General features: G+C 35.8%; 1 protein-coding gene across 1 annotated transcript in view; it reads right to left on the reverse strand.

Moving 5' to 3' along the window:
- The window catches only part of LOC142339532 (zinc transporter ZIP9-like), a 55,479-nt gene that overhangs the window by 18,339 nt on the left and 17,878 nt on the right, over window positions 1-19,262 (reverse strand). Inside the window, exons 4-5 of the mRNA XM_075389637.1 lie at window positions 9,738-9,935; window positions 5,292-5,396 (exon numbers count right to left, since the gene is read on the reverse strand). Coding sequence (XP_075245752.1) covers window positions 5,292-5,396; window positions 9,738-9,935 — 303 coding nt within the window. The remainder of the gene's footprint in view (window positions 1-5,291; window positions 5,397-9,737; window positions 9,936-19,262) is intronic.

The following is a 19,262-nucleotide window of genomic DNA, read 5'->3' on the forward strand; positions in this document are numbered from 1 at the left end:
ACTCCAAGAAATAATTTTACATCGTCAACCATTACTTTTTCAGGCTGTTTATTTTTTTAGCATCTTTAAAACGTGAGCCGCTTGTGGTGCACAATTTGATTTCATTGGTTCACCTGCAACTAAAAGCTAATTCCCCTTGCAACTATACTTTGCCAGTTTGTCAACGTGAGCCAATTTCAATGGGCAAATTTCGTTAGTTTCTCACCAAAAAACTGAGTCTGGAAATTGAAACCGAAACGAGTGATGATTTTTAAAGGATGGTGTTGTCTCCAAATACAACTGGACGTTGTCTAAAGGTTGCGTGACCTGATTTTGAAAGCGTTTCCGCATGCTTCCACATGTGGCAGGCCATTTTGGCCGAAGTTGAGCCAAGCTTTTTACTTCAAGACCTTTTCTGCTATGTTTTTTCTAAAGTTTGGTGCTTATCATCTTTGTCCGTTTTTGAGGTGGATTTTGAATCACGGCTGCTGGGTTTGTCTCGAGTGGCGTAAAATCCCTTTTTATTTTCTGATGCTACCTACAAGACTTGCTTGGCCTATGTGTTTGATACTAGATGTGGTGAAATCTTGAGCGCAGTCATGATTTTAAGTACCTTCTAAGGTTAATTTCTTCTTTTGTTAATTGCAAATTATAAAATGTGGGAAGTTTAATGCACAGTAGGACTGAAAAATCCAAGATTAAACTAGAGAGCAATGATTTCTTAAAGAGCATCTTTAAAACAGCAGATTCGGAAAAAACAAAAAAGGAATATTAAAAAGACTCAAGAAACTCTACTAAATTGTCCCAAAATATCTTCTACCTCAAGTTTTGATGTTATTACTGATAACTACAAAATGGCCCAAGTGCTCAACTAAAAAATTTCTAAATTAGGTGATCGCATAGAAGCGCTTGCAACTTTTTTCCCACCAGCCACAGGACATCTAAAAACAGTTCTGATTTTAGATTCGTAACCACAAAAGAAGTCTTACTGACTCCAAAAAAATTAAGCTCAAAAAACCATCAGGTCCTTCAGATATCCCATCATGGGCTCTTAAAGATGGCTTTTTCTTTTTAGCTGATCCAACTAACTTGTTTTTTAACCAATTTTTAGCTGAAGGAAAAATTCCTTGAGATCTTAAAAAGGCTGTTGTTTTCCAATGTTTAAAAAGGAGAAAACTCTTTGCCTGAGAAACACAGACCAATATCAATTAAAAGCTCCCTTGCGAAAGTTTTTGAGCGTTTGCTTCGTGAGCAAACTTTAGAATATCTTGAAAACTTTGGGTTGCTTTCCAATACTCAATTTGGTTTTCGTAACAAAGTCTCAACGATTGACGCCCTCGTTTGTTGTACTGAAACTATTAGGTACCATATAAATACTTCTTTACTAGATTTGTCTAAAGCTTTCGATTCGATAAATCACAAGATCCTTCTTCATAAACTGCATGAATTGGGATTTTCCAAAAAAGCCCTAAACCTTATAGAAAGTTATCTATCACACAGGCTGCAAAAAACCATAGTGAATCATGTGGAATCCGAATGGATTGGGTTATATCAGGGTGTCCCAGAGGGAAATATATTGGGTCCCCTTCTTTTAACCTGTACATTAATGACTTGAACAAACAAATAACTACTAATACAAAAATAAATCAATACGCCGATGATACTATCATTCTTACATACAATACGGACCTAAAATTAGCAACATATACTCTGGAACAATCCTTAAGAAATATATCTGAATATTACGAAAACACGGTCTAATGCTCAATCACTCAAAAACTGAATTTATTACATTCTCAAAAATCAAATCTAGAAGAAACAATCTGTTAATTGGTAATAACAAAATAACAAACGTCAATTGCGTAAAATACCTCGGAATTTATCTTGATTGCACATTAAACTTTAAAGAAGAATTAAAACACGTATTACACAAAATGGCTAATGGGATAAAAACATTAAACGTATTTCACGCCAGTTCCCTGAGCAGACGAGACTACTCCTGAACGCCTTAGTGATAAGTCACTTACACTACTCAGGCCTTTTACTGACCAGCTCAAAAAACAATTTCTTTATTACTTTGCAGAAACAATTAAGCTGGGCTGTAAAGACGTGCTTCAATCGCAAAAAATACGACAGTTCTTCTGATCTAAAACATCAAACTCTGCCAATAAAATTTTTCTTGGAATACAAAGTACTAAATTACTTTATGAAAATTACCAGTAACCAGCTTCCGATTTTCGAAAAAACTACACTTACCAACACCAAATCTACGCTACAGCCAGCGAACCAAAAAAACTCAATATAAAATCTCTTCAATCACAAAATAAACTCATGTGCACTAGAACACTATCCTGAATATCGGCTTCATAATAAATTTCTTAACCTTCATAATAAATTTCTTAACGTGAGTTTTTTAAAAACTTAATTGAAACGGATGCAAGACCAATAGTTCAAAAGAAGCATCTTAAAATGTTTTTCTTTCATTTATTTAAACAAAACTCGAATAATGCGTCGTAAGGCAAGGCATCATGGAAAACTTCCATAGTACCACTGTCTCAATTTAAACCGTAATATATTTAGTTGATTTCATTTATACTCTGACCTACACAGCCCATTTAGTTGTTTGCTGTTAATAACTTAATGGTAATTCAATGTGTTTTTTTTATTTGGACTGTCAATTTTGTCACATACGGCCTATAAGGAAAAAGCCCTAAATGAGTTTTTCAAAAACGATAATCGAAATCAAAAACTCAAAATTAAGACTCAAGAATTACGGCATATAAGCTTGGCACTCCTTAGATGCATACTACTGATCTTCAACTAGTAAATGTTCATAAAATTTAAAGTTCCATAAGTTAGTTCAGAAGTCATTTTTTTGAGTGAGGAAAGTCACGCAAATGACCTAAAAGCAGAAATGACGCCAAGCACAAAAATTTTAACTGCAAAGCAGTCGAAGTCACTGAAGTCATTCAAAAAGTCAACTCCAAGAAGTCAGATTGTAAGAATCATCGATGGAGACGACGAATTAAAAAAACATAGCAGGTCAAGTCCTGAAATACAATTCAAAGAATGCTGAAAAAATTAAGAAATGGAAAAGTACTCTACCTGAACAGAAGATCAATTGAACAAAACCAGCCAAAACACAAACAAAATTAGCTCAAAAAATTGAGAAACTAAAACAATCAGACAAACTGAACAAAAATATATTCATTACTGAAACTCTTGAAGCTTTTTCCCTTAGTCCAAGTTTCATCCCTTTAAAAAAACATGTTTCAAGAATATTTTCAAGACCATTTTTTGTTTTTGAAATCGGTCCAGTAATAAATCTGCATGACCTGAAAAAATTCATTGGCCCTTGAAGATCGATTAACTCAAAATTGACCGAAAAATAAAAATGAAATCAATTGCAAAATTTAATAAAAATTTACTGAAATTGTGATATTAGTATCTTCAGAATCATTTCTGTGTCTCTAGAGGTTAATCAATAACCCAATTCCAATCATTAAAAAATTAACTGGCTCAAAGATCGATAGGCAAAAATTTTTATAAAAATCTCAAATTTCAAATAGAAATTCGTTCTATTAAAATGTTGAAAACCGTTCAATTGCCTCCAAGCAGCTATCTAATAACATATTATTAAACCCTGGACGAGGTTAGCTGGCTACTGAGGAAAAAAACTGAATATAAGACAAATGTTTTAAAAAAAATTTTATTGCAAATTTTATCAAAAAATTTCTAAAATTCGAAAAGCTAAATTGTTGATAACAAATCCATTGCAACAAACAACCATGCAGTAACTTTTTATCAGACCGTGGAATAGGTTTTCTGGCACTTGAGAATGGACAAATATCAAAAATTGACAAAAAACCTCAGGAAACATTGAAAAAATTGCAAATTTTGTATGAAAAATTTCAAATTTCGAGGCATTAAAATATTGAAAACCAATCCAAAATTACTAGAAACATTTCACTGCTCTATTGTCAAACAACAAAGGATATTTCCTGGCCCCTGAAGCGGGAAAAACTTGAACCAATGACAAAAAAACTTGAAAAAAATTAGTATCATTTTGCATGTTTGTTTTTGTAGTACCAAAACAGATAGCTCATAAGATGGCCATAAAAAGTTATTTTGTCTCGAAAAAGGTCTTCATCATTTTTCAAAAACTTCAACGTAAAACTAAAACAAAAAAATCATACAACAGGAAAAAAAATTGCAACATTTTGAGCCCAAAAACTCCTAAAAATGACCTTTTAACCTTTAATTAAGGCCATCCCAGCAGCTACACCACTCTAAGCACTTTTAGGACTACTGAAGCTCACTTTGGGCCTCTAATGGAACTTAATACCCGCTGGGCATTACCTGTTTATCCCGTTTTGAAAGATCAAAGTCATTGAAAAATGTGTGAACACATCTTAAAAAAACAGCGCCCCAATACAATTCAATTTCTTTGAATTGTAAAAACATAGCAGGACAAGTTCTGACGTACAATTCAAAGAATTTTCATTGACTAAACGAAAAACTAGACCCAGAACGGACTACGAGTGAATTAGAAAAACCATCCCTAAAAAATCAGATAGAAAAATTTTAAAAAAAAGCAGAAAATCAATGTCAAAATGCCGCATGTGAACAAAAAAACACTAGCGAGAAATTGAAAGTTAGTTCAAAGAAAAAAATAGGCCTAGAAAAACTATTAATGCATTGGGAAAACCATTTAGAAACAAAATCCGATCCAAAAAATCGAAAAAAAACAGTAAAAATCAAAGTGAAATTGCCGCATGTGAACAAAAAAACCACTAGCGAGAAAGCGATTTTTTTGTTCAAACACCGTTTCCTCTTTCTACTTTAAAATTAGAGCGGAAAAATTTCACACCGCAAAACCACTCACTTTTTTGCTCCATTTCCTGTTTCGGCGTGACCAAAATCACCACTCAAATTTGACTTCAGAAATCATAAAAATGTGTGAAAAAGACAGCGCCCCAATACAATTCAAATTCTTTGAGTTGTAAAAACCACGATGTCCCCAATAAAAGCCGCTATCGCTTCGCGGCTATTGAAAACCACAAATAATTATTAGTGGTGCAATCAGGGGTTATTTTTCAATCTGATAATACTTTCACAAAAAAACTAAAGCCGTGTACCAAAGGGCACAGTGCATTGGACATACATGAAAAACAAATTCACTACAATTTCGAAAACCGTAGCTCTGGCCAATTTTTCCTTGAAATTTACCAGGTTCAAATAAGCCCAGCCCATTGAAAACTCATGCATCCGTGAGGTTAGGTAAAAGTGATGATTAAAACTATTTATTTTACCTGCAGCATGTACCAGTAGCCCAAGAGTGGTGGTTAGTTTGACTCTTGATCTGCTGTTTCCATTTCCACCATTGCCTCCTTCGCTTTTGTGTTGAGACTCAGAGTCTAAGCAAACTAACTATAACTAGATAGTATGTTGATTACTAAACATTAAGATTTGGATTTGGAGTGCAACTTTCATTAGTCACACGGAGATAAGATCTCTCACCAAAAAGCTCGTTCAAAAAAAAGTTCCAGGCAAAAATTTCGAGTAAAAGAAAAAAAATTAAGTCCTGGGCTTAGTTCAGATGCCGGCAATGGCCGTTCGTCAAGTTAACACATAACAATTGAAACATCACATCATTTGAATCGATAAGGTAGTATTTTCGAGTGTGACAGGTCAAAAATTCTTCACACATAAACCTTCAAGCTGGCTCAAAAGTGATGATCAAAAACGCAAATTCAAAAACGAACGAATTAATGTAAAAACTATCTGCTTCTAAGAACACATAAACCGACAAACTTCAGATGAATTGCTCTCGAACGACAGGTGGGGGCCATCAACTGGTCAGTAGTCGGTTGTGATAGATTCTTATCAAGTCCCACGGGCCGCTGAAGCATGGCCGTGGTCCGCAATTATCATTGTTTCTTTTAAAATTTTCTCCCTCCAATTATCTTGTCCTAATAAATAATACAATCCAAAATCTCACAACTGCATTGTGATTGGTTCAGAAATTTTGTGCCCATTTCAGTTAAAGTGACTTGATTGGTTTAAAATTTATCGGGTGAAAAATTGAATTAACTTTCGGCACTCTTATAATCGGCATAGTATTACATCAGCATAGTTGTACGTCACCTGCCAGAGAATAGCTTCGTAGTACTAGTCAAAATATCCATAAAAGAATCAAATTTTGAATCAACTTGGTTCCTGTCCAAAGACTTTGCTTTTAATTTACAGTTGATTTAGGGTTACGTAGTGTAACGCTGCTCTGAAATTATCTTCATGAAAATTTAGTCATTCTCAATTAACCTTAATTAGTCCTAGTAAAGCATGCTTAAGTTGATTAAACATTACGAAATATCATTTTGAGAACGAGGTATGTCACGCTGTATTCATTTGTGCTGATTCAAAAAAATATATAATTGAATTTAAAAAAAGCTACACCAATAAGTGTTAAAAATAACGTCACGCAAGAAATTGAGTAGAACATAGCCGACGGTTTAAAGGGGTTACCTTTAACTTAATTGAAGGCGCGGAATGTGAGCGCAGCTGGGGGTGGGTCGACCTCTTAGACCCGCCCTTACACCATAAGTCTCCAAAACAATTTCTGTGAATCGCTTACTTGGAGACTAGTGAGATGAAAGGCTCTAAGAGAACTCTAAGAGAAGAGGGTCAGACGAAAAATCAGTCAAGCGAAAAATTGCATTAAAAAGACCAACAGGACTAATACAATTGCTACAAACTTCATTTGAGAGCAATTAAACATAAACCGACTAACGTCGGAAAAATTGCTCTCAAATGACAGGCGGCGCAAATTAATTCAGGGGCTGTAGCCTCGATCAATTTTTCTTTATGGGTGCGAAAACAACCGCCGGCTCAACCCGATGTCCTGAGTCCGATTCCGTCACCTCGACGGAGTGTTAACCACTCGACTATCAGGGACTTGTCATCGAGTCTCTAGCAATCGGTTTTCCTTGAACAAGAACCTTTATTTCGGAGTGAGAGCAATTGAAAACATAGCTGGCAGATTGCCAGAAAATAGCCGCAATAGATTCGTAGATCGGCAGTCTAAAAAAACAGTAAAAAAGACAGACCAAAAAAATTCGTCTTTTCATTGCAGGCTGATCTGTTATATTTTGATTAAAAATCTGTATAAGTTATTGCTGCCTCTATTAGCATATCTCAAATAACCTTCATTTAGAGTGACACACCCATTTGACCTTATCTCTTTGAATTAAAATAAATAAAGTCAATTTCAAAGTGAGGAAGTCATTTTTGAGAGAGAGGTAAGTCAAGCGTGACCAAAAATTTAATCACGCGCATGAACAAAAAAACTCGCTCCACTAAGAGCGAAAAATATCGTCACACATGCAATTCAGTTAAAATTGCATGAACGAATGAACAAAAAGTGGCTGTGACGTCATATGGTCGTAACAAAAATCATGACGACGAAAAAAACATAGCAGGACAAGTCCTGACGTACAATTCAAAGAATTTTCATTGACTAAACAGAAAAATTAGACCTAGAATGGACTATAAGTGAATTGAGAAAACCATTTTTAAAAAAATCAGATCAAAAAATAAGAAAAAAAACAAAAAATCAATGTCAAAATGCCGCATGTGAACAAAAAAACAACTAGCGAGAAATGAAAATTTAATTCAAACAAAAAACTAGGCCTAGAATGAGCTGTGAATGGATCGGGAAAACCATTTAGAAAAAAATCCGATCCAAAAAATCGAAAAAACAGTAAAAATCAGAGTGAAATTGCCGCATGTGAACAAAAAACCACTACCGAGAAACCGAATTTTTGTTCAAACACCATTTTCGCACTCTACTTTAAAATTAGAGCAAAAAAATTCACGCCGCAAAACCACTCGCTTTTTCGCTCCATTTCCTCTTTCGGCGTGACCAAAATCACTACTCCAATTTGACTTCAAAAATCATGAAAATGTGTGAACAGATCTTTAAAAAAAAAGACAGCGCCCCAATACAATTCAAATTCTTTGAATTGTAAAAAATCAAGAGAAGGCCAATAATAGCCCCAGCTATCGCTGTGCGGCTATTAATCACTAAAAAATAAAGAAGTGCATGAAAAAGTAACTTGAGAAGTCAAAGATTACTCTAGAAGAGAAGGCCAGAACGGTCCAGCCAAAAATTTTTTAAAACGAGACGTTTATAATAATTGTTTCTCATTCGAGCAAATAAAAAAGTTTTAATTATAATGATCAAATTGTATTTGAAGTAAAAACAATTTAATAGGTAGTAACAAAAAAGTCAAAAAATATAGCTGGAAGAATTCCGAAATAATTTTTTCAATTTTCTCTTTATAATTGACGAGATGTCATATTTAGTCATAATTTTTTCAACATGTACAGTTTCCTCAAGCAATCTGCCTCAAACAAGGTTCAATTAGAAATATACTCAGCTCACCATAACACGTTCAATAAGTAACTGAACGTCTTTTTTAGAGTTAGGAGAATCACTTTTTGAGAGAAAGGAGAGTCACTTTTGACCAAACTGAATGTGAACTAAATTTGCTTTGGACAAATGCAGCACTCACACAATTCAATCTAAGTTGCATCATTGAAACATAAGCGACTACTGTCAGCCGATATGCTCGCAAACGACAGGCGGGGTTTCAATCAGGACCCATTAATTAAGCCAGGGAAGGGTTATAAGGTCACTGAGGGACTTAAAATGAGCTTATTACAGACTACATTTCAGATAATTGAACCCCATTGGATTAAAGTAAATTGCAGTCAAGCAAGTTTAGCGGCTTAAACATTGAATGAGAGCTATTTATATCAAGCAAAAATCAAGAAGTCAATCGTGGTAGAAGTCACTCGAAAAGTCAAAGCGTCAGACGAAAAATCGGTCAAACGAAAAACGCATTTAAAATCGCACGACCAATATATTGCTGCAAACTTTCTTTACGAAAATTTTTTTTTAAAGTGAAAGCAGATTTGAAGTGAGCGTAGCAAAAATCTTGACGATGAAACAAAATAAAAACAGAAGGCCAATAATAGCTTTGCTCAGCTATCGCAACTATTAATCATAACCGACTAACGTTGGCTTTGGGGCTTAGGGAAGCTTAAAGTATCCAAATGGGGCTTAGGGAAGCTAGCATTAGGTGCCGCGAGGTGGAGGAGGGTGGATTGTGGTGTTCTTGTGCGGATGACTGATTCGATACTGATTGTGTTCAGTTGCCGACGAAACAAATTTTTGTCCGACGAAATAAAAAATATAGCAGGACAAGTCGCGAAACAATTCAAAGAATATCCATTGTCTAAACACAAAAGCTAGACCTAGATTGGACCATGAATGGATTGGAAAAACTATTTAGAATAAAATTCAATAAAAAAACAGTGAAAATCATGTCAAATTTCCGCATGTGAACAAAAAAACACTAACGCGAAAGCAACTTTTTGTCCAAACACCATTTCTTCACTTGTGCTTTAAAATTAGAATGAAAAAAATTTCACGCCACAAAACCACTAGCTTTTCGCTCCACTTCCTGTTTCGGAATGACCAAAATCATCGCTTCAATTTAACTTCAAAAATCATGAAAATGGGTGAACAGATCTTAAAAGACAGCACCCAAATACAGTTCAAACTCCTTGAATCGTAAAAAAGGAGCGCTAACTGAAATTCACGGAGTATTCACAACGACCTTTATTCTGGCAGCTGTTAACAATACACAGGAAATAAGAATCACACAATCGTTGTTAGGCTTATGCGAATCAACCTGTGGAATGTGAGTGCGGTGCGGGTCCGTGTGAGTGTGATCCGGCTGATATGTGGTCTACGAATAGCATGAACACGAACCCAGTCACCAATGACAGTCCTATCACTCTGTTTGCCCTCATCTCTTCATCCCTCTCATCAATTTCACTCCCATTGCTGCCTCCTCCACTACCTTCTGTGTCATGCTTATGCTCCCCTCCTGTAATACACTCAGTCAAAAACAACACACCTGTTTACATTGATCAGACCTGCTACACTCGAAGCCTCTTGAAATCGTCGTTATGATATAAAACGACCCAATATGACACTCCGTTTCCATATTTTGCCATTCGTCAAAATTTGTAGTACTAAATAAAACTGATATTTATGGCATTGTTTCAAATTCAAATAGCTGCATTCTGATAAAAGCGCATTTTTTACATGGTGGATCGGCAATGTGCGTTCGGACAATCTTCTAACACATCAAATTGCACATTTTTCTTCATTCAACGTTTTCTTGCCTTCACAATTGAGCATAGCAAGCAGATTACCGGAAAATGGCCGCCGTTGACCCCTTTGAAGGCCACCGCCATTGAAACATACCAAAGGTAAAATACAAATTGACACCATTTCTACTTTAAAAATGCGTTCTAATATGGTGCGTAGTTTCACTAGATGATTACACATCAACTTTATTGCAGCTTTTAAACTAACAGCTAAGTTTAGAACTACTGCCGGCTAGCAATCACTCTAATGAACCAAATACCTTAATGAACCGTGACCTAATGACCGGGCTTTATCGATTTATCCGTGCTTTATTATTTATTTTGCTCTTTCGAGCTTGACTATATTCAAATTGCGAAATACAATGCGCGGACGAATTTCACCTCCATTCAGTCGAAATAATGAAAATGAAATAATGAGGTACGTCCGAAATCAATCGTGATATTCTTAACTTAGGTAAAACATTTTGAATAGATCAAATGAAAATATTAACTTGACCAGCAGATTATTTTCAAATTAAAAACTAAAAAGAGAAGAATCACAAAATTGGCGCAAAATATCTAAATTAGCACACAAATTGTTAATATTATTTGTGTTGAAGCACTAATAATAAATCCGAAAACAATAAACGCATTAATAGGAAGCTGTAGTGCTAACAAAAATATCGCTTGGCACTTAAGATTTACTGATAGCTATGTCTCCTAAAGCAACATTGAGTACGTAAAAATTACTCGAGAAACAAATTAAAGCTCGAAACTCAATTGGCTTTGCGAAATGAACTAACGATAAATTGATAAACAATTGTCAAAGAAACATGAAAAAATTTTTGGCAAAATTGACTCTCAAATCTTTACAATCTGTGGCAATAATGTCTTCAAAACCAACTAGTTATTACAATCAACGACAGAATTCCTCTAGGGCTATCACGGACATAACTGGAAGTATAAGAAGCAACAATTAGCAAAATAGCCCATATGCAAGACTTTAGAACGTTTAATTCGCCCCTAGATGAATAGCCACCAATCAAAAACTTTACCAAAAATTTAAACCAAAAACTTGTATTCAAACCAAAAGCCCTTCCTGTCAAAAAACAAAAATCAACTTACCTGCAGACTCACAGGTAAAACTGAAAAAAATGCAAGACTGAAAAAATTTCCTTTATAAGTGATTGAAAATTATTAACCTCACAACCAATTTTACAGCACTAAAATCCGTCAATTAATCACATCTTCCTTACCCCTCCTTCTCCCATGAAAATCAGGAAACATCAAAAAAGACAAACAGGTTGAAAAAAATTGCAAAAGCTACTGTCAACATGAAAAAAGTTACAGCTGGCCAAAAAAAACCTTTATGTAACCGACGTCACTTTAAGACGTATCTAAAAACTCAAAAAATGAAAAACTTCACAGATTGGGTCTCAAATATTACCTTCTCACCTTGAATTTAGTCCTCCTTGCAGCTTCAGCACATTGTGAACTTGAAGCACACTAAGCACTTGAAAGACAGCGAAAGCCAATTTAGCGCCTCTAATGAAACCCGTTGGGCTCTACCTATTTATACGGTTGTGAAAGCCTAAGATCATGGAAAATGTGCAAACATCTTGAAATTTAGCTGGCAGATTGCCAGAAAACAGCCGCAATAGCTTCGTAGATCTAGAGTCAAAAAGGCAGTAAAGGAAACAGACAAAAAGAAATCCGTTTATTAAATGCTGAGATGTTTTAATTTGATTAAGAATCTGAATAAGTTATTGCTGCCTCTAATAGCTGATATCAGATAACCTTCATTAAGAGTGGCACACATTCACTTGACCTTATCTCTTTAAATTAAAGAAGTCAAATTCAGGAGTGAGGAAGTCATTTTTAAGAGCGAGGTAAGTCAAGTGTGACCAAAAAGTTGAGAATGAATAAAAAACTCGCTCAACTAAGAGTGAAAAATGACGTCGAGCACAAAACTCGGTTGAAATTGGATGAATAACTGAACATAAAGCAGATGTGATTGTTACGTCATATCGTCGTTACGAAAATCTTGACGAAATAAAAACCAAGAGAAAGCTAATAACAGCAAGCTATCGCGGTGTGGTTTTTAAAAACAAAACGGAGCACAAAGAGAAAACAAATTCTTTGGATTGTAAAAAAGACAGCACCTAAATAAAAGCTTTTTGGGGCGCACGGCAGCATTCAACCAATTATACCCATTCACTAAGTACATGCAGTTGAAATTTGAGATAAAACATTTTCAGACGCAAGTAGTAAGATAATAGGGTACTAAGATAGGGGGGGGTTATCCTTCGAATTAATACGTGTGATAATAGGGGGTTATCCTTGGCGGCGCTACATGTAAAACAACGGCCGTGCGTGATACATGTAAATTGGCATGTAGGTTGATTTGGGTGGAAAAGCCTGGCTAGAGTCATTTTTGAGTGAGTGTTCATAAAATCATATGGCTACAATTGCTACAGTTGATTTGAAGAGTATTCACGAAACTTATAAGGAAATCGAAAAAGAATATTCACAATACGGTGAACGGTTTTTATACTTTTTAGCTACTTGTCTTCATTTGGATCCTGAGATTGATTCAGATATAGCTTTGAAACTACGACCTTATTGTGGTTTGATTGGCATCGACAATTCAGCCCTCGACAAATATTTTAAATCGTTCAAAATTTTGAGACTGCATGCGATACTTCACGACGCTTCCGGTTTTGTATATGAATATAGTGAAAAGGGTCCAGGCTATTCCTACGTATTACCTTGTTCAGTCACAAATGAGTACCTTGGTCATGTGACTGGAATTGCTTTTTGTTTATACGTAAAATCCTTCAAAAATAGTTTATTCAATTTGCTGGAATGTTGAAATCTGGAGCAGTTGTTCTTGATTTTGAAGGCTTTAGAAGTAAAAAATCTGGATTTATAATAAAAGAACTTGCGGTATCTACCAAAAATTACAACGATACAATTTCGTTTTTACCTCCAAACTCATTTAACATACTTTCTTCGAGTGAGCAAAGATCTTTCCTGTGGGTATCTAAATTCCTTCATGGTCTCTCGTGGGAGACAGGAGAGTACCCTTATCATTATTTGCAACAGATTTTTCAAAGTATAGTTCTTCGATTTCCCTTTTCTGATTTTTACGCAAAAGGATTAGAAAAAACGGAAACTTTACGGCAGCTGTTACAGAGGAACGTTATCAACTTGGAAACTTTTTTTTGCCCAAAAATTGAACACTTGAAATTATATCGGGAGACACCAGTTTGTAAATTACATGCATTGAGTTGCCCAAAACGACAAAGAAGCAAGCATTGTGCCAATAAGAAGGCAAAACTCTTTTACCAGTGACTGACGAATGAATCGTCGGTTGGAGAAACCAGCTCCGTCTCTACTTCAAGTGAATTTGTCTCCACATTTGACAGTTTACAGTTGCATAACGCCTGAAAATCAGTTAACGGTTACTCTTATCAAGGAAGAAAAAATTGACACAAGAGGGCAAACAGTTTTGAGAAAACAGCAGATCGTGTGTGCTGGTGCTGAAATAGAAGCTTGCAGTGCCAATTCTGATGTCTCTGGACGATGAGACTCTTCCCGATGAAATCAAGCAGCTGATTAAAGAGAACAATGTAGAGTCAATTGTTTTTAGAGATAAACAAGATTCGATGAATGCAAACTATACAATCACTTACAAACAAGGAGAGAACGACTCTGGATATGATTTGTATGAATTTTTTTATTGTTGAATAATTATGTAACATTCTTGAAAAGCAATTCATTTTTTGAATAATTTTGTTTCAAAATGAGTCAAACCGAAGATCAACTAGATTCGGGCGGAGGCATAACTGACATGGTTTTTGACGCTGACCACCAAGAAAGACGATCTTGGAGGTTTTGCAATTCGAGATTGCCTCGATCAGAGGTTGTATACTTTACACATATCTTAATAATAATTTTTCTTATAACTGTGTCTCTCGCCAAGTTGGTTTTTTTCAGTCTCGACTGTGAAGAATCCACATTTTGGTTTTCACTTTTCTCTTGTACAGTTGGATACGCTCTTCCAAATCCAAAGTTATGAATAAAATTATTTCCACCTCTGACCGGTTGTTCATGGCTGTTTGCGGGCCATCTTGTTGCGGGAAAACTGAGCTCATTTTCAAAATGTTATTAGTTGGCACTTTTTTCCCAGAATTTCAAACAATTTATTATTTTTATCAGCATGATCAGCCAAAATTCCAATCGTTAGAGAATAAACTGAACATACATTTTAAAAAATTCTCTAATTTTGAACTCATTTCAGAGTTAGACAACTGCCTCCTTGTGTTCGATGACTCATGTGAAGAAATTTTTAATGACAAAGAATTTTCAAAATTAGCAACCGCAGGGCGACACAGAAACATCAGTGTAATTTATGTTAAACACAATTTGTTCCAGCAAAGCAGATGGTCCAGAACAATTGATCTAAATACAACACATATCATATTGTTTAAATCACCACGTGACACACAACAGATTACTTTTATTGGTAGACAGTTGAATAACTCTCAATTTTTAAAAGAAAGCTATGAGCTGGCAACTAAAGAACCGTCTGGCCATTTATTAATTGATTTGTATCCCAAAACATCAGACATCTTGCGCTACTGTTCAAATATTGTTCCTCCAGGACCACCAATTTTTTATCTGCCATTAGCTAAAGCCGTTATTACAAGTTTAAGCGATGAGAGAGAAAGAAGTTTGTATGCTGGGGCGGCTGCTAAACATATCGGATACAAAACTAAAAGAGAAGATAGAGAGAGCTCCAAATCATTTCATTAAGTTCCTTTGCGAATGTTTGCTCAACATTGTCAATGGTAATGTTCCAATACGAAAAAGTTTTTTGCAAGGTTATGAAAAATCATTCAGAAAACTATTGTCTAGACAAACAAGTTTGAAAAAGAGGCAACTTTTTGCTAGAGAAACAGATTTGGTCAAAACTGTTGGTTTCGCTTGTTATCGTTATTTGACCAAATCGTAATGCACACCGAAGAATTCATTTTAATTCCAAAACGAATTTTTGCTTCACATCAACCGGTAAAAAACGAAGTTTTGGACAATCCCCTTTATAAACAGAAAGCTGCACAGCTGTCTCTTTTGCAAAGAAACCAGTCGGACTCAATGGAAAAACCAGAGGAAGCAGTTGAACCAGTTGAGACTGCAGACAAAATTATTGAAACAGCAGAAGAGGAAAAGACAGAACCCATGAGCGAAGACAGCGAGATTGAACCAGTAGTGAAAAAACAAAAAAGCAAAGATTTCGACTCCATATTGTTAGAGCTAGATTTTATGCATAAAAACCAAATCAAAAGATCAAACATCATAATTGACTTGATTAACCAATCTGAAACAGTAACTGTAGAGTCGAACGACGTTCTTCACGTAAATAAAGAAAGACTGGGCATTAAAGCTTCAACATTTCTGTACAATCTGCAGCAACCAACTAAAAAAATTGACATTGAAAAAAATTTCCAAAATTTTAATTGCTCTTAATATCTCACCTCATCTTGTAACAAATACACATGCCAAGCAAATCTTGGAAGCCTCGTCTGAAAGTGAACAAGAGTTTTTCCCAAGTAGAGAACAACCCAGTCGGCAAGAGCTCTTCTCTAGTAGAGAACAACACAGTGGCTCGAAACCAACCCAAAAAAGATAAGAACCGGACCAAACGACAGACAAAGAAGAGACCAGTCAGAAGATGTGGTCTTTCTTTTCCTGAAGTAAAAAAATTGGATCAGTTTTATTTAAAAGGACCAGCATCGTATGGAAGCATAAAGCGGTTACAGACGCAAAGCAAGATCCCTCTAGGCAAAATTCAGTCCTATTTGGAGACAAAGCCGTCTTTCACAAAGTACCGTTCAATTCGATTAAAATTTCCCAGGCTTAAAGTTTTTGTAAAAGACATAAACGAAATTTGGTCTCTGGATTTGGCACACGTTGATAAACTGGCAAAGTATAACCGCAATATAAAGTATCTTCTAGTAGCGGTTGATTGTTTGTCAAGATAATTACGAGTGGAACCAATGAAAACAAAGTATGCAACCGAAGCAGCTGAAGCATTCAAAAAGATGATCAAAAACAAACAGCCCGAAAAAGTATGGCTTGACGATGGTACGGAATTTCTTGGAGCATTCAAACAATTGTGTACCAAACGTGGAATTCATTTATATAGTACCTTTAGCGAAAAAAGTCAGCTTTTGCAGAGAGGAACATTAAATTCATCGGTATCTTGAAGAAAAGTGGACCTATAGCTACATTGACCAATTAGACCAATTTGTGAAAACAATCAATTCAAGAGTCAATCGAATAACAAAAATTGCTCCTAACAAAGTTACAAAAACGGATGTGCCACGACTAGTGTCATTGGCAGCACAAACAAGCTCAACTCAGAAGCCCAAGTTTTACATTGGAGACTTTGTGAGAGTAGTTAAAAAAGATAAAGCATTCAGGAAAAGTTATATGCAATCATTCACAGACGAAGTCTTTGAAATAACGGGAATACCAACATTAAGCCCACCAACATACACCTTAGACGACGCAGACAAGGAACCAACTCAAGGAAAATTTTACCAACCAGAATTACAACTTGTCAGGCTCCCTCTTGTTTAAAATGTCCAACAACCGGTTTGAAGACGAGTTTACAGTTCACGTTGTTTCATCAGCTTCAATGGAAATATTTGATTCAAATACACTTGAATCATTTCGGAATTTTTTCAATGACGAAAATCAACTTGCAGGTGATTGGAGAGTGGCGCTAAGTGAAATCATATTCCCAACAAAAATAGAAAACATAGTAAACGGAAATCTAATTGCGTACAACTTAAAAGACTTTGAAGATTCCCAAAAGATTTCTTCGGGAGCCAATGTTAATTCTAGACCCTATAGTCGACAGCAATTTAGTTTTATGCCAGGAACCTTTGATACAGTGGCTCAACTTCTTGCTACAATTAAGCGCACAATTGGCCTGCGCCATTTTTCATTCAGAGAGTTGAAGAGCTCTGGGAAATATGAAATTTTGTTTGGCAAGTATGAGGGAATTACGTTTCCCAGCGAAGAAAATCCAAGCATTATTGGATTTAAGGGTATTTCTGACGGTAATGGAATACACATTGGGTACAAAATGATTCCCAATGCGAACAGGTTTATGAAAAGTGATGATACGAAAGCTTATTATGGGGAGTTCCCAGCTGACCTTTGTGCTGGAAAACATCTGATTTTCATCTACACCAACATAATTGAATACCAATACGTCGGTGACACTAAGGCTCCTCTTTTGCGAGTCATTGATTCAAAACAACGTCTGAAAAACGGTAGTGTTTGTGAGCTTGAACCCCCTCATCGGATAGTTTTTACAAATTTAGACTATAAGAAGCTCCTAACCAACACAATTCAATCGATTTCAATTGAACTGAGAACGGAAACAGGACAATTAGTTCCCTTTTCGGGAACTGGAAAAGTTATTCTAACACTACAATTCAAAAAATTTTCCCATTAAAATGGATTCTTATCATGCCAATCAAGCAACGTCTTTGCCTCACTTCTCTGGACATTATCGTCCAAGAGGAAGTGGTTTTGGAGCTCTAGCTGCAGGCATTGGACGTGTTGCGCTGCCTTTAGCACGTCGTTTCATTTTGCCTACAGCGAAGCGTATCGGGAAAGAGCTATTGAAACAAAGTGTTCCAGAGATTTTGGATGTAGTCGGAAGCAAAAAATCTCCTAAACAGGCGTTTAAAAATACAATCTCAAAAACTGTCAAGAAACAGACAGAAGGATCTCGCCGAAATACTTCACGTCGGAGGAATTCAATACGAGTCAAGCCACAGAAAGCAATCAACAAACGCAAAAAACCATTTCAACGCACAGAGCTCCAAAAAAAGTCGGTCAGATTTTTCTGCCAGAGTGAACGATGATCGCTAATTGGTTACCATCAGAGGCAACTCACAGTTCTTTGGATTTGTTCGAAAAAGCTTCTCTCTTAGTAACTTTCAATGGTAGTTTTTGTCAAAAGTTGGGCCCAGTCTACAGTCCAAATGGACCCATGTTAGAATTTGAAGTCGCCGGTGACCGAAATAATTTTATTGACTTCCAGAAAATTTTCTTGGAAGTGAAATGTAAAATTGTCCAGTTATCAGAAGCTGATTTGAGATATGACGCAGGAGCAGCAACAGATGTTACGAAGACAGATGCTCCCTATTTTTGCAATAATGTTTTACATTCACTCTTCTCTGACTGTACAGTGTCTGCTAATGGACTAAAAATTTCAAACGCTAACGGAAACTATGCTCATAAAAGTTTTATTGAAACAGAATTTTCACATAACAAAGATGCAAAAAACACCTGGTTGGCATGTCAGGGCTATTCCTACGAAGAAAATCCAGGAGCGCTGTCAACTGGAGAAGTGAACAGAAGGAAAGCCTTAGTGAGGCAATCGGCTGAGTGCACATTTTACGGTAAAGTTGCAGTTGACTTTTTCACTTGTGACAAACATTTGCTAAGTGGTGTGACACTTCGCATTGCATTTAGACGGTCAATAGATGATTTTGTTATAATGTCTGACGATGCAGCCAAGCACTACAAAGTAAAAATTGTCGAAGCTAATTTGTATGTGCGCAAGATGACATTGAACGATGATGTCGTATCGGCTATAGAAAAAAACTTTTTTAACAAGTCCAGCTTCGTATCCATACTTGGAGACTCTAACAAAAACATTTCTGGCATGAACGGGTCTCCACAGTTGGAAACAAGAAGATATTTTTGCCAGAGAACCGATTCGTAGACTAGCAATTTGTCTGAACACTAACGAAGCGTTTCTTGGAAACAACAGACAAAATCCATTTAATTTCCGCAAAGTCGACCTTGAGCAGATTTATATTTACCGAAACGGTTTACCTGTTGCAGACAGTCCAATATCAACAAGTGATGACAAACGTCTCTACTTTAATACAATATCGGATTTAGCTTACATCGACAATGGTCATGGAATAAGTTTGACAGAATACGCGAACCATTTCATAATGGTTTTTGAT

Source organism: Convolutriloba macropyga, chromosome 5 (genome assembly GCF_964194025.1).
Source record: "Convolutriloba macropyga chromosome 5, txConMacr16.3, whole genome shotgun sequence".
Classification (NCBI taxonomy): Eukaryota; Metazoa; Xenacoelomorpha; order Acoela; family Convolutidae; genus Convolutriloba; species Convolutriloba macropyga.